The following is a 16,171-nucleotide window of genomic DNA, read 5'->3' on the forward strand; positions in this document are numbered from 1 at the left end:
GCAAGCTGTAGGAGACAAACCAGCATCCCTCACTCTCTGCTTTGTGCATGCAGATTTAATGTGAACAGAAACTTGGAGCTTCTGCTGCCAAGACTTCCCCACCACAATGGGGTCTACCCTGAAAACATAAGTCAAAATAAATACTCCCTTAAGCTGCTTCTGTTGAGTATTTTTTTTTCCATAACACAAAAAGTAACTAAGTAACAAAAAAGAAATCAAATCTTAGCATTTAGCATTTAGTCTAGATAGCAGGGATAGAATCCTTAAAATAAGTACAAAGTAGTCTTTAAATGCACTGCATTTTTAACTTTGAAGCAAGTATGCATTGATGGTACTGTCACATCTCCATAGAAGACGCCATGTAGTATAACTGCACTGACCCAAACCCAATCCCTTTGTCTGTCACATCTATTAACACAAAAGGAACAGCAGTGAGCCTACACAAGGGGGACAGTGTACACAGACCCTCCTTGGATGGGTAACCACAGCGTGCACAGTATGGTATATGACTGTGGTTATAGACTTGGTTATATTTGATGATTGAACACTGACTGCCCTTCTCCCCAGTGCTGCTCTTGTCTGAATTGTTTGTCGCTTCTGCAGGAGACACAGCAGTCATTAATGAAGAAGAAAAACGTTTCACTCTGTGGAGCTAATTCCAGACAGCACTCAATTGTTTCATATTAAAATGAGGGTTTTCTAAGAGGTTTTATTTGAGTGCATGTATGTATCTGTATGCCACATGCACTGTGGGTGCCCACAGAGCTAGAAAACGTATCAGATCCCCGGATCTGGACTCAAAGGCCACTGTGAGCAACCTGACATCAGTGCTGGGCAATGAACTGGGTCCTCTGGAAGAATAGCAGGCACGCTTACTGCTGAGCTATCTCTGCAGCTTCTGAAACTAGGCTTTACCGAGTGGAACACAGAACACACTTCTTTCAGAAAGGTTATAAAACAAGACTGGCCATAGTGGCGCATACCTGTATGCTCAGCACTAAGAAGACTAGGGTACAAAGATTCTAGGGTTGAGGACAGCTTGGGTAAGAATATGCCTCAAAATTAAAAATAAAATATGGGGCTGTAGTTGTTACTCTGTAGTATAGCATTTGTACAGTATGCATGAGGCCCTGGCTTTAGAAAAAAAAGGTTATAGACACAGATAACATAGATGCCCACAGAGTCAGCTGCCATACTCACAGCAAGTATCCAGCAGTAACAGTCCATGCACGCACAAGCCCCTTCAGCCACTGCCTCGTGTGTCCCTGTTCCAGCAATGCTGGCAAGACAACCTGCAGTAGGAGCAGCTCAAGGGACAGCTCACTCACCGGAGCATCACTACAATACAAAAAGCCAGGTTTACTACATGAACCCTATTATAATTTATAAAACATCTATTCCGATAACAAATCTCCAAAGTCAAATGAACTTGTCTTTATAGCCTTTCCTCCCATTCTCTCCAAGTCAGTGAGGCTATCCTCCTAAACCCCACTGAAGCTGTTCCTGATTCCTTGGTGTCCACCAACAACCATGCTGTGATGCTCATTTGTGCTGTGACAGCAGTGTGCTACAGAGCTGCTCACCCTTTCAACAGCTTCCAAACAGCTGCTCCCCCTTTGACTCCCCAGTCTAGAAGCACGAGGGCCCAAGTATTGTCCTCATTCTCAGCCTAGCTTATTCTTTGTATGACTGTGACTCTTCTGGCTGGAATACCACCTTTATCTACAGTAGTAGAGATTTCTTCCCCGACTCCTAACTTGCATATCCACAGTGGAACTCAGTGATGCACGCTGATGTGACCAAGCATCTATCAAACTATTAATCCTGCTATCTCTCTATTAATCACTTATCTCTCAATACATGTAACTCTACATTCTCCCATGCTAAGAACAGGATTTCTGATTTCCTGACTTCTTTACAGAAGTAATTTCTCGTGTCTTTACAGCTTACATCCACACCAATAGAGTCCTTGACACTTAACATTATCAATCCTAACTGATTCTTAGCCTCCGATGGTGCCTCCTTCATCTCCACCAGGATCCTCTCACATTGTCTTCCCAGCGCTCTCACTCTATCTCTGATCACCACGAGGCACAGTGACCTGCATAGCCTTCTACAAGCTATCCAATTCTTCTGACTAAACATCAAAGTGCCTGTTATAGCCTCCAAACTCAAAGAGCTGCTTTCAAGGTCTTCTCTCACTTCAGAGCTAACTACTTTGCTTTCTCCTTCTTAGCCAAACTAGTCTGTCAAACAAATGTGGGTGCTAGTGTGCCTGCCTGATCCACTTGGTTCAGGACTCCAACCTCACCTTCTTTCAGGGCTTGCCCTAACTTGTCACCTCAGTCTTTTCCTGTTACTCCTTATAAATTAAGACCCCTCCTGGACATTCTCTATTCTTTCTGCTCCTTTCTTTTCCCTAGAACAGTAGTGAGTATTAAGCATACTATGTATTCCATCTATACTAAAGCCTGTCTTCTTGCCTATAAATGTAACCTCTCCTATGGAGAGCTACTGACAATGTTTTAACACAGGATTAGTACAATCTACCTTTCAGAAAACCCAGAGCCAGCAGAGATGAGACTGTGATGATAATGGAGAGCAAAGGGAAATGGAAACTAAACGACTGAGTGGTAACATTCGTCTAAGTTCTTAAGGACGAACTAACAGGACAAGTAAATTTGAGGAAGCAATCTCATTCCTCATAGCTTAAGGTGAACTATGGGGTAATAAAGTCACTGGAAAGTTTAATACAAAATGATGAAAGCCTTGAGTCTTGCTTTTAGTACATAGTTAAAGGTGTACACAAAGAAAAAACAATGTTAGTAATTCTCCGTAAGTGTGGCTTAAAAAATAATCTTCTTAAACAAATGAAATAAGTCATCCCTTGAAAGAAATGTATTGAGCAGGTGGTGGAGGCACAAGCCTTTAGTCCCAGCACTTGGAAGGCAAAGGCAGGGAGATCTCTGCGTTTGAGGCCAGCCTGACTAACAGAGTGAGTTCCAAGCAGCCAGGGCTACACTGAGAAGCCTGTCTTGGGAGGAGGGGAGGGAGAAGAAAAATGTAACTGTCAGAAGTATGGCAAGATGGGACTACCACATACAATGTTTAATGTAAAATGAATATTAGATCCCCAGCAGGGATAAATGACAGCTTTCCTAAGTTTTAAGAACTTATCTACAGACTTAGAGATGTTGCTCAGTAGTATAATACTTGCTTAGGATGCTAGGCAGTGAGTTCAATCCCCAAACCACCAAAATAACCCCCCAAAACCCTTACCTGTAGAGCATGACATTGTAAGGAAGAAAATTAGGCAAGAGACTCTTAATTATACGTATAGGAAGCCAGAGCATCAGAAGTACAATGGAGCCAAAGACAATCTGTAATAAGAAACAAGGCACAACCCTACTGTGAGTCTAGGAAACTACACTTGGTAAGTATGTTCCACAGGGTTAGGTAAATATAGTCAGTATGTTCTCCCAGTCCTCCCAATCTAAAAGAATACAAACAACAAAAACACTGTATGAAGCTAATAGGTAGCATGCCTTGATTTTTTTTTTTTTTTAAATAAAAAGACCTGCTTACCACTGACAAAATAAATCTTCGGAGATGTCTATAAATGGGCAAGTGAATCATTTCCTGTACTGGATTAAAATCTGGATCGTTCAAATTCCTCAGAAACCATAAGACACCAGGTCGAAGTACCTGTGAATATATTTCAAGTATGATAGATACTTAGTAACATCTCTATGTGCATCTGAAAATTAACAACAACAACAAAAAAACAAAAACAAGGTCCTAAAGTTATTTTTGGCACCTAAAATTCAACCCTGACAATTCATGGAAAAAAGAAGTTCCTTAGCCAGAAACTATCAAGCTATTGTGCTTTTATTGACCTTTGATGCTTTTAATCATAAACTGGAAAACCTCGCTGAAAACAATTTATCAAGAAATCTGGATCACTGAGGTAAAAACATACAAACATTACTATACATTGCATGATTAAGGGAAAAGACTCAGGCCCACCTCCTACTGTCCGAAAACCTTGTACAGATTAAAGCACAAATGACATTCAATCTGTGATTTCACAGTCCATCCCCACTGCCTTCATTGGCCTTCTCCTCCACCAACAGTCTTAGCAGAGTAAGCTAATTTTTCAAAATCTTTATTAACTCCCAGGAATGGAGAAGGATAGGAATTGTCTTGTACCTCAGTATTACCCCAGGGTACAGCATAGAATCTGGTGTGCATAGAGCTAGGTGTACAGTAAGGAAATACTAACCTCCTCTCATCTTTAAATCACTCAGAACATGATCTGTGAAGGCAGCAGCTACCTGGCAAGTGGCCTGTGATCATAAAGGATCCCCACTGCTCCTCTATAATTCAAGTGCCTCTTCCTAAATACTTCATATTTCAATCCGATAAAACCTCTCTTGGGGATGATGTCCAGCGCTACACCAAGCCCCGTAGAATCTGTGTGACAAGTTCCACAGACTGAGGCAAAAACTTCAAAAGAAGGCTGCCTCCAGGAACCGGCTGTGGAACTCTTGGCCAGAACAAAACACTAAGCCGTAGTTCTCATGGCAATTTATCTGTTTTATTTTCTCTTGTTCCTTTTCTTATTTACATGTTCCTGGTAGCCTAGGCTAAGATCTAAGCGAGAATAATGGGTAAGAAACCATCCCTTGAAATGGGGTCACTAACATGACCTTATCTCTGGGAAAACCAACGCTTTACTTTATAAGCCATTTATAAAATTATATAATAGTACTGTGATAGATAAAAACTTTCCCAACAATAAAATTTCATATGGCTACACGTGTCATTGGAGGTGGGCTTTGGTATATGGTAAAGAAAGCCTTAAATAAAAAGAATTAAAATAGTTTAAATTTACACATTGAAGATTTATTTAAAAAAAATCAGCTATTAGATGTTAAACAATTGACCATAAAGATTTATTAACCTGCTCTTAGAAATATGCCACTAGCCTCAGATGACTGCCCCACTGATTTTACCTTTCAGAGTTGTAACGCTTGGATGATTTCTATTAATCATGATGTTACCTGTTCTGTTTGTGATTCACTGAATACAGCTTTTCAGAGTTGTAATTTTTGCTAGATTTTTGTGCTTTACTGTGCCAAATGATAAAGACAGGATTTGTGATTGCTTCACTGAAAACATCTTCTGAGAATTGCAAAATAAATTCATATTCAAACTACCTCTGTGTTTTGTTTCTGTGTGTCACCTCCAAATCCTTACCCACCTAGCTTTCAAGGACCCTCATTCCAAGGACACCCCTCCCCCCATACCCGACTGGGGTGGTCCGTGGCAGTCCAGGACCAATTTATTACCACAAACACTTTTAGGAGTTTACAACAGTAGTATATGTATATGATGCATATCAAATAAGAACTCTGATTTTTAGCTAGCCTTGATCATTTTTAAAACTACAAATTGCCATTTTTTTGACATAAACACTGATTGAAGGTAATCAAACCAAACTCTATTATCAGTTCTTCTCTCTTAAAATAGGAGATAATATGGTTTAGTTAGGAAAACATCCTAGACTTTGAGGAATAAATGGTTGACAAAGCAAAGCCCTTCTCAAAAACACTGACACCAACACTTCTCTAGGACCTACCTCTCTCAGTAACAGGATGAAGGAGGCAAAGTAGAACACATACACCATTCCCACCAACCAGTGCAGAAACATCGTGGTCCCTGGAGCTGACTGAAAGCTCAGCTCTCGATCTTTCAGAGTAGCATCAAACATTTCCTGAGCCAAAACAGAGCAGGTCACAGATCCAGACCACTTGCTTAGGACTTCCACCATTAACAAGTCACAAAACGAACATTGTGTGACGTTTTAATTTCTAATGAAAATATTTTGTACATTTATAAATTACAATAAAAAGTACAATAAACAAAGGTACAATAAACACTAATTTGGAAAAACAAGTCAGAACTCCAAATGTAGATGATGTCAATGCTTTGGGCTTTCAGTTCTTTTAATGCTAGTTCACAGTGTCAGAAAACTATGTAAGAGCATGTAACACTTTAAAATGTTGAAGCATGGACAGACAAAAGGTGGCTGACCCTAACTTCCATCCCTGGACTCTTACAAGCTGTCCTCTCACCATTGCATTTGCAAGCACTCAAAATAAATGATGCAAATAAAATCATGAGGCATAAATAATTGGTTGCACTAGTTCTGCTTGTTTGTGTGTTTCTCCCTGTGATGGGATCTCATTTATCTCAGGCCAGACGAGAACTTCGCAGCTCAAGAAAACATGGACGTTCCAATCCTCCTGGCTTCCCCCTCGCGCTACAATTACAGACACATGCTATCACACTTACTTGATATGGGAATTGAACCTAGCACTTCACGCACCTGCAAGCATCCTACCAACTGACCTATGCTGTCATATTAGAAACCATTCTTTTTAACTATGTAAGATCTTGATTTCTTAATTACAGACTGCATTCACAAAAAGACATTAAAAATTAATACTCAAGACAAATTAATGACATTTAGACTTAATAGTGTTTTGTTCCAAAAATAAGTAAATCATCAAATATCTTCCTTTGAAAGAAATGTTTTCTAAACATGTTTTGAAGCTTTGAAATGAGATATCTCAGTGGTACTCAACTCACCAGAGAACAGATATCCAGCCACCAGCCACAAATGAGAGGGAACACTCCGATTTCTACCACAACTAACAAAGAGACCTTAATTAAATAGAAAAAAAGTCCATCAGCATCAATCAAATGGAGGACAAAGCACTTTTAGCCTTTATTTATAATTGGATTACCTTAACCACAATATAGCAGACACCCAGCAAGCGACGAGACCTATGAAATTTAACAAGAGTTGCCAATGCCTGCAGCATTTCGTCAAGGAAAAACATATGACACAGGAAACTCTTCAAAAAATACTGAATGCAATGACAAATTTCATGTATTTCAAATCTGCCCACACTTATTCCTTCACCAACACTAACTTTTATAAAGACACAGGGGAAAACAACTTTGTTACTATGAGTACTCTTCGATAGGAATGACATGGACCTCCAAGACAAGCTGGTTCATTAAAGGATACATGACAAATTATCAGTGTTATTGCTAAAAGTATATATCCAACAATCGTTGTGATTAGACCTTCAAAATGAGATGCTTGGACCTGAAAATAAAACAAAGAAATATAATAAGACTCTCCCACATGGTTGGTCGTCCAGTTTTTCAGTATACTAAGGGATCTGAATGACAGAAGTTAAATTCTGGCTTACTTGGCTTGATTTGGTTTGGTTGAGCTTGCTTTTTGAGATAGGGTTTCTCTGTATAGCCCTGACCATCCTAGAACTTGCTCTGTAAATCAAACTGGCTTTGAACTCAGAGATCCACTTGCCTCAGTCTCACAAGTGCTGGGATTAAAAGTATGTACCATCCAGTATGACAGTAAATAAACTGTTGATTCTACATATTTATAATTAAAAACTGTAATCTCTTTTATATAGCATCTGCAAACCAGACTCACTCATATACAGACTGCTAAATACTACTGAAGGTTGAAAAAATATTAAATAGCATTTTATCCAAAGAGTCAAAATAACAGAGTGAATGAAATTTCCCAATAAGACCACAATCTTATCAGGCTACCCTTATTTTTAAAAACAGGCATTTTCTGAGGGCTGACTGCTAAAGCAGCAACAGCACACTGCGCAGGTTGCCCACTCAGCTGGTAACATCTGACCACAGTATCTCAGACCCTTAGAATAATTTTAAGCATTTAAGCTTCTTTGACCCTCAAAACTGTTCTAGAGACTTACAGAAAGCAAAAGTTTCTAGAATGACAAATATTTTTTATTCATATTATTTCAGTTCCTGAATTATAGGTAATTAAGTAGCCACAGTCCAGAAAATTAGCATCTGCTGAAACCATTTATCTCAGTCCTCTGGGTGCTTACAAGCAGCCACCAAGAAGTACTGGAGCAGCAGCAGACAATGAAACATTCCTAAAAGTAATCTCAGAACGCCCCCCACAAAGGGAACAAGAGAGCTCAGTAATCCAGCAACCTCCACAGTCTGTAAAGGTAGTCATACTCCATGGGCCTTTGGAACCTCCAGCTTGGTAATCCCTTCTCAACACAAAAGACTGTCTTATTGACATGCAAAGCCATCCCTATCTAACTGCTTCCGGAATCAGACATGCACAAGGACACTCTTCACTACTAAGGAGCTGAGGGACTCCAAGTTACTGGTGCTTTTCTACACTATTAAAATGTTTTAGGAAAAAGGTATTAAAGAGTCTGACAGTGGAAAAGGATGTGCCTAATTCTGTAGAGTCTTGATGCCCAGGGAAGGGGGATGCAGGGGGTCAGGAAGAGGTGAATACTCTCTCAGAGGCAAAGGGGTGTGTGTGTGTGTGTGTGTGTGTGTGTGTGTGTGTGAAGAACTCTGGGACGGGGGACAACATTTGGAATATAAATAAATAATTAAATAACATTAAAAAAAAAATACCTACCAGAATACTTATCCACCGTTAGGAAATAACAATGTAAAATATAAGCAAATTGAGCAAACACTATAGTCTATTACCCCAAGATAGTCCTCTATTCCTTTTTTTTTTAATTGAACACACTGATAACTTTTCAAAATTCACTATGGATTACCTGGGGAAAGGGAGAGAGAGGGATACACAAGATCATCAAGCAAATGAAAAGCAACCGTGGGCACTCTCTCACAGTGTGCCTCAAAGCCCACCATACATACTGTGAGGCTCTGTAGTGTACCTGTAATGACTTCCAATATGACATACTATTTCCTGAGCAATTGTTTGGCTTTAAACAAAGAGAACAAAGCTATGCTGGCTAACTCCTCCTTTGCACAAGATATACTGAGAAATTAATTCTTGAGAATGTCCTTAGTAGGCTGGAGATATGGCTTAGCAGTTGAGAGCATAGTTTGCTCTTGCACAAGACTGGCACTCAGTTCTCAGCCCCAGTATGGTGGCTCACAACCATCCATAATCTCAGATCCTGAGATCCAACAAGACACACATAGTGCACATACATGCGAGCAAAACTTTTATATACATAAAATAAAAATATCCCTAGAAAATATCAAACTAGGCGGTAATTAGCAAAATAAGTTTCTGAAAGTAATATACTCACATGCTCCTCAAACCCCAAGCCAACAAGGGAGAAATGACCGATGTGGTAAGGACAAAATGCTGAAAGGGAGGAGAAAATTTATCATTAGGACAATGAGCTCTCCTAACACTATCTCCACTAAAGGAAATGAAAAATGGAAAATTCTCCCAGGTGGTGGTGGCGGACGCCTTTAATCCCAGCACTTGGGAGGCAGAGGCAGGCAGATTTCTGAGTTGGAGTCCAGCCTGATCTATAGAGTGAGTTCCAGGACAGCCAGGATTATACAGAGAAACCTTGTCTCAAAAAAAAAAAAAAAACCAAAAAACCAAAAAACCAAAAAAAAAAAAAAAAAAAAAAAAAAAAAAAAAAAAACTGGAAAATTTCAGGATGAAAAACAAAAACTANAAAAAAAAAAAAAAAAAACTGGAAAATTTCAGGATGAAAAACAAAAACTATTCCTCAAACATTCTCTACAACCAGAGAATAACTGCCCGACAAAAGGGCACAGGACAGTGTCACTGTCATTTTTAAAGAGATTATGTGAGCATTAAAAATTAGAAACAAATACCCAGTGCCCAAAATTGATGGGAACGCATACATCCCATGAGCTTTTCTTAATACTCAAAGCTCAAAATAACCACCAAAGAAAAAAAGAGACAGCAACATAAAAAGAAATATTTTGTGTCTGGAAGTGGCTAACACACAAGTTCCTCTCCGGAATCTCCTGAGAACTACCCTCAGACTAACTGGATTGCTCCTGCAGAAAAACTAGCTAAGAAATGTCTTTAAAATGCCAGAATTTGAAAACGTCAGCATTTTTGTAACACCTAAAGAAGACTGAAAACCATCATTGGATAGAAGGACGCGGCCTACTACAATATCACTCCACAGAGTCCTTGCCTTGTTCTCTTCTGAGACAGGGCTTCTCTGTGTAGCCCTGGTTGTCCTAGAACTCACTTTGTGAACCTAGTTGGCCTCAAACTCAAGAGACCCGCCTGCCTTTGCCTCCTGAGTACTGGGATTAAGGGGACATGTCATCACTGCCCAGCTCCCCACACCCCCAGATTACTTTCTTGGTGTGAAGAGAAAATGAGAAGGTCATTAAACAGTGGATAATATTATATATTTCCTCCTATGTCTCGTTAAAAGTCAAAATGTGCATCAAATAACCTTCCCACAGATGTATCGAACCTGACCTGATCAGGCCCTTAATCTACAATCTAGAAAGCATGGTAGACTGAGGATAAGGGTAGGGGGACATCAAGAAGTAGACATGGCACATGACTCAACACAGCCATGTCCTAACAGAGTGGAGTGGGAAACGGAAGAATATTTCAACTTCCCAGTAATGCACACATTTATTGGGATCGTTATTCAAACAAACCAATTATAAAATGGCATTTAAGGAAACAACTTACAGATCATAAATATAATGGATTTTGGGAAATAATAAATGAATTTTACTAAGTTTTAGATGTAAAGATGACACTAATTAAATCAGAAAATGTAATAATTTTTTTCTATTAGAATTATTATACTTTTCTTTTCCTAAAGCCTTTCTAACCAAATTTCAGTTTGTTCTTAATAAGTTATCTTCTCTATATGTTAACAGTAAACAGATAAATAGGGTAAAAGATGGATGATTCCACCACTAAGTAAAATGCAGAGCATTTACTAGGGTCTGGCTCCTAAATCTACATTATATATTCCTTAATATTTCTAAGGTGCAAATAACACGAAAACCTGTAACAAAATTCCTAGAAAAGTCAAACTTCTAGTATGATAGAGCACACGAACTAAAAAAGCATAGGTACAACTTACCAAAAACAAGAATGAACAATGTATTTAAAGATACCACCCAGAACACGTGTTCCTATGGGAGAAAGCATTAGTGTTAGATAGTTCATGTTCCTTGAACAACTTCATCCACTTAAGTCATAGCTAAGTCCTGAAAATAACTGACAGTAATTTTTACTTCTCATTACACATCTCGTGAAAATAAAATACAGAAACAATAAACAGAATAATAAACAAAACAAATAATAAAATAATAAACAGAAAGTTCATATTTTTACATACAGAAAATAAATCAATTTATAAAATCAATTTATAAAAATTTCCTTTTCAAAACTAATAGTCGCCGGGCAGTGGTGGAGCACGCCTTTAATCCCAGCACTCGAGAGGCAGAGGGAGGTGGATTTCTGAGTTTGAGGCCAGCCTGGTCTACAGAGTGAGTTCCAGGATGGCCAGGGCTACACAGAGAAACCCTGTCTCAAAACAACAACAACAACAACAACAAAAAAAAACCCAACAACAAAAACAACAAAACAAAACAAAACAAAAACCACTAATAGTCTATCACAAATTACACAGATTTTTATAAATACTACCAGATTTCACTTAAATGACAATGAAAAGTTCCAAGTGGAAAAAAATTTCATTCTAATCAATACGTTAATGTCATCTACAAGTTCCTCTCCGGAATCTTCTACAAGTTCTCTTCCGGAGTGCTTCTCACATTCCCCATGTTTCTTTCTGGACTTCAGGAGGTCCACTATTACTTAATATCCCTCCACCTCCCCAGCATGCTATACAGTCGTCTCCAGTCCCTGCATTCTCCACGTGGTACCCTGGCTCTGCGGTGTCTCAGAAACACTGTCACAAAGCCATCTGCTCCACTCAGTTATATAATTAGTTTATATTATGTATACATATAGTTTCCCTTATATTATTCTATATTATACCTCTGAGATGTATGTATCCACCTGTTCCTGCAGCCATGTCATACACGTTAGCCACATTCTACACTGACACACTACACTGTCCGACTTCAATCATCTGGGCCCACCAAGTACCCAACATGAAGACAGTGAGCTTTCCAAAGGTGGGCTGAATGCGATGGTCTGACTTCTTTTCAGAAAAATTGATCTGTTTGGGTTCCCTAGTCTTCCAGAAATCAATCAGGCAAAAAACGTGATGAGTTATCCAGAAAGAATGACTGCCACATTCTGGCCATGAAAGCACAATATTTTAAGTTTCTCTGCCTTAAAGGCTCCTAAACTCTCCCTATCCCAACATGCTTCAATCTCTTAACAGATCATCTCTGAAGATGCCCTGCTAATAGACTTCTGAGAAAGACTTAACAATCTCCTGTGTCACACTGCAGTTTGTCATTGGGTCTCTAATACACACCTCTAACTTCCTGCCTCACATTTTCCTTCTCTCATTATATATATAATTTTTTTAAAGATTTATTTTATATATGTGAGAATGCTGTAACTGTCTTCAAATATACCAGAAGAGGCATCAAATCCCATGAGAGATGGTTGTGAGCCACCATGTGGTTGCTGGGACTTTAGCTCTGGAAGAGCAGTCAGTGCTTTTACACGCTGAGCCAGCTCTCCAGCCTGAGCAGTGTATGTTCGTAACTGATGAGCTAAGTGTCCAGCCCAAGTGCTCTACTTTTAAGCTACAGCTTTACAGTACACTAAGGTGGCTGCTTATAAAACTGCTTGTTTTAAAACTGCTTGTTGTGTATCCTGATGAATCTAAGTTTGATCACAGGTCCCACACTGGAAGGAGGATAAAAGACCATGGCCTCTACATATGCTTATAAATATAATTTTTTTAAAAATTAAAAACTAAAAGACATAAAATAAAAAATGAAGATGTAAGCTTTACTCCCATGGCAGATTTTCCAGATCAGACTGTGGCTTTTGCCTAATGAACTAACAAGACTGCTTTGTCCTCAATGGTACAAGCATACAAGCCAACTTTAAGCATCAAGTTCTTTTAACTACTATTAACTTTGGATATTTTCTTTCAAATATTTAGTAACTTTGTTTTTAAATAAAATTACCTTTAAATATTTCTAATATTGTCAGTATATAAAATATACTTTCAAACAGGAAGTAACCAAAAGTCAAAGATTATTTTGACTTTTAGCATAAAAAAGAGCATATTCCATGAATTTGAGGTTACCAAATAACAAAGACAAATAACTCATAATTCTATCAAAAGTAATATTCCACTTACCAGGAAAACTAGTGATCCATCAAGTCCAAGCATCTTAAAAAAAAAAAAAAAAAAATGCCTTAATTTAAGTTGCAGTAGGACATATACAATCACCAAACCCAGACGCTTTTGTGGACGCCAACAAGAGCTTACTGACAGAAGCCTGTTATAGCTGTCTCTGGAGAGGCTCTAGCAGCGCCTGACAAATACAGAAATGGATGCTCACAGCCAACCATTGGATTGAGCACATGGGCTCCAATGAAGGAGCTAGAGAAAGCACCCAAGGAACTGAAAGGCTTTGTAACCCCATAGGAGGAACAACAACATGAACCAACCAGTACCCCCAGAGCTCCCTGGGACTAAACCACCAACCAAAGTGTACACATGGAGAGACCCATGGATCCAGCTGCATATGTAGCAGAGGATGGCCTAGTTGGTCATCAATGGGAGGAAAGGCCCTTGGTCCTGTGAAGGCTCTATGCCACAGTGTAGGGGAATGCCAGGGCCAGGAAGCAGGTGTGGGTGGATGGGGGCGGGGGGGTTCGGAAGGGAAACCAGGAAAAGGGACAACATTTGAAATGTAAATAAAGTAAATACCTAATTTAAAAAAAAAAAAGATAGGACTTTCTTTTCTTATAGAAAGATTTGCTGTCCTATCAGTATCATTAAACAGTTTCTAATCACTATTTTCTAACCCTATTATTCCCAGAATGTTAAAAAAAAAAAAAAAAATCTGTGTATTCAAGTATTACTACACTCTGGGTCTCCCTTTACCCTAAGTCATATGGAATATATCATCTAGAATGTTCCATCTTGGGCAGCCAGGGGTGTGTGTCTGTGCTCCCAACACTAGAGCAACCCAGCAGCTACTGAGATGGAGAGTGAACTGTGTCAGGCAGCTGGCAGGGAGCTCAGTGAAAGCTTGGCCTGCCTAGCATGCCAAGGCCATCGGTTCGTATGTGTGCCCAATACTGCAAAAGAATAGAGTACCCATTCTGACCTAAACTCTTACATTAAATAGAACCTGTCATAACTTCACTATACAATCACCTTATTTTCATCAATTAGTGTGTGGAAATCCTGTTTAAATTAAAGTTTTTACTTAATTTTTCTCAAGTCCACAGTATCAGGTCAAACCGCCTCCATGGAGCAAGGTTTGTACTAAAGGCAGAAAACAGACCTCTGTCATCATCTTTACTGCAAGTTGTACATCACTTGATTTTCTGAAGAAATTAAATCCTAATAACTGTCTTCATCAAATTTAAGTATGAAATTTGTGTTCATAGGTAAATATGCCAAACTTCAAAATAGATCTTAGAATTAAACACAAGGACATGTGACAGTAAAAGTTCTTACTCTTTCCCAAGTAAGCTCTTCTGCAGCCCGGTCCCACTCTAAAGCATTCCAGTTCATGTCGTCTGAAAATACAATTGCACATTCAAGATTACTAACATATACTAAACCATAGCCAATAAAAGCCAATTGTAATTACAATCTATTGAGAAGCTGAACCACACTTAAAATTTTATAAGACATAAATTACTAACTAGGTTGTAAGTCCTACATATGAATATATACTTCGTTTTTTTTTTTTTTTTTTTTTTTTTTTTTTAATTTTTTTTAAGCCAGGGTTTTTCTGTGTAGCCCTAGCTATCCTGGAACTCACTCTGTAAGGGATTAACCCTCCTTTGAACTACTAAGTTAGCACAGGATAAACGTACAGACTCAGAGCTGATCAGTGGTTAACACCAGTCCCAGCTGTGCTGACGGACTCCATCTGCTCCCAGCACTACTCACACTACTCCGGTGCCTCCCAACGGCCTGGACTCCAGCTCTAGGGAGCCGCCCTCTTCTGGTCTCCAAGGGCACTATACACACAAATACAAACCCAAAGACCATAGGCACAATTAGAAATAATATGTCCATTTAAAATGTCAGAACTGAATCAGGTGGTAAAAAGCATGTGATTCCACCACTCACGAGGCTGAGGCAGATGAATTACAAGTTCGGAATCAGCCTGGACTATATACAGCAAGATCTGTCCCAAGAACAAAAAAGTATGAAAGGCAGACAGGGGTTAAACAGCAAACACAGGAGTGTGCAGGATGTGCTATGTCTCACTCTTACTGCAGGAGCAAAGTATCTAAGGACTTAAGTCACAGCAGAAAAATACTGTGAACACCAGAGGGGGCAGGACCAGAAACCGGAAACTACTTAGAGCTGCTGCCGACAGCAGGTGACTGCCGAGCACTAGAACAGCAGCCACACGCTGTTTTCTCTGAGACTTGGATCTTTCCCTGAGAGTCTTTTGCTCCCCAGTATGACTTTGTTTCTTATCTTTCAAAAGGTCTCAGCTCAAAAGTCACTTATTCTGAGTTTCCAGGGAAACGTTATTTATTTAAAACAAGTATCATCAGCCAGGCAGTAGCGGTGCACACCTTTATTCCTAGCACTTGAGAGGCAGAGGCAGGCAGATTCTGTGAGTTCGAGGCCAGCCTGATCTACAGAGTAAGCTCCAGAACTACCAAGGTGACACAGAGAAACCCTGTCTTAAAAAACCAAATAAACAAACAGTATCCTCAGAGCAACCCATACACACCAATACAATGTTATGTCTCCTACTTCTTCCCTAGACCAGAAGCTCCCAGGAAGGCAGGCCCAGGCATTTTGTTCACAGCTGTATACTTGGTCTCAAGTGTCTGGCACAATGAACACAGACACTAGCCAAGTGGATTCAACGATAACAGAAGAGGACAGGCAGTGAGCTCTGACAACTGAACACATATTTTACCCTCCAGAGTTCCCATTTCTAGAAAATAAGAATGGTTTCCAGAGGTGGCACCTGGCCTGCAGTATCCACTACAGTTCTTTTCCATTTGAAAAGTGCAGTAACACCATGAAAGAAGAAGAGGGGAGGGGGAATCGGGCACTTAATCATTTTTTCCCAACAGACAAACAGATGGACAGACAAACAGAAGGGAGGGAGGGAGGGAGGGAGGGAGGGAGGG

The 16,171-nt window shown here is 39.4% G+C and overlaps 1 protein-coding gene across 3 annotated transcripts in view; it reads right to left on the bottom strand.

The window, feature by feature from the left end:
- Positions 1–16,171, bottom strand: part of March6 (membrane associated ring-CH-type finger 6) — a 75,246-nt gene that overhangs the window by 23,025 nt on the left and 36,050 nt on the right. For all 3 annotated transcript variants that reach the window (XM_021184198.2, XM_021184199.2, XM_021184202.2), the window contains exons 8-18: positions 14,520–14,581; positions 13,185–13,217; positions 10,971–11,022; positions 9,171–9,229; positions 7,100–7,180; positions 6,813–6,881; positions 6,655–6,729; positions 5,642–5,776; positions 3,586–3,705; positions 3,280–3,380; positions 1,201–1,338 (exon numbers count right to left, since the gene is read on the bottom strand). In XM_021184198.2, coding sequence (XP_021039857.1) covers positions 1,201–1,338; positions 3,280–3,380; positions 3,586–3,705; positions 5,642–5,776; positions 6,655–6,729; positions 6,813–6,881; positions 7,100–7,180; positions 9,171–9,229; positions 10,971–11,022; positions 13,185–13,217; positions 14,520–14,581 — 925 coding nt within the window. The remainder of the gene's footprint in view (positions 1–1,200; positions 1,339–3,279; positions 3,381–3,585; positions 3,706–5,641; positions 5,777–6,654; positions 6,730–6,812; positions 6,882–7,099; positions 7,181–9,170; positions 9,230–10,970; positions 11,023–13,184; positions 13,218–14,519; positions 14,582–16,171) is intronic.

This window comes from Mus caroli, chromosome 15 (assembly GCF_900094665.2).
Source record: "Mus caroli chromosome 15, CAROLI_EIJ_v1.1, whole genome shotgun sequence".
NCBI lineage: Eukaryota > Metazoa > Chordata > Mammalia > Rodentia > Muridae > Mus > Mus caroli.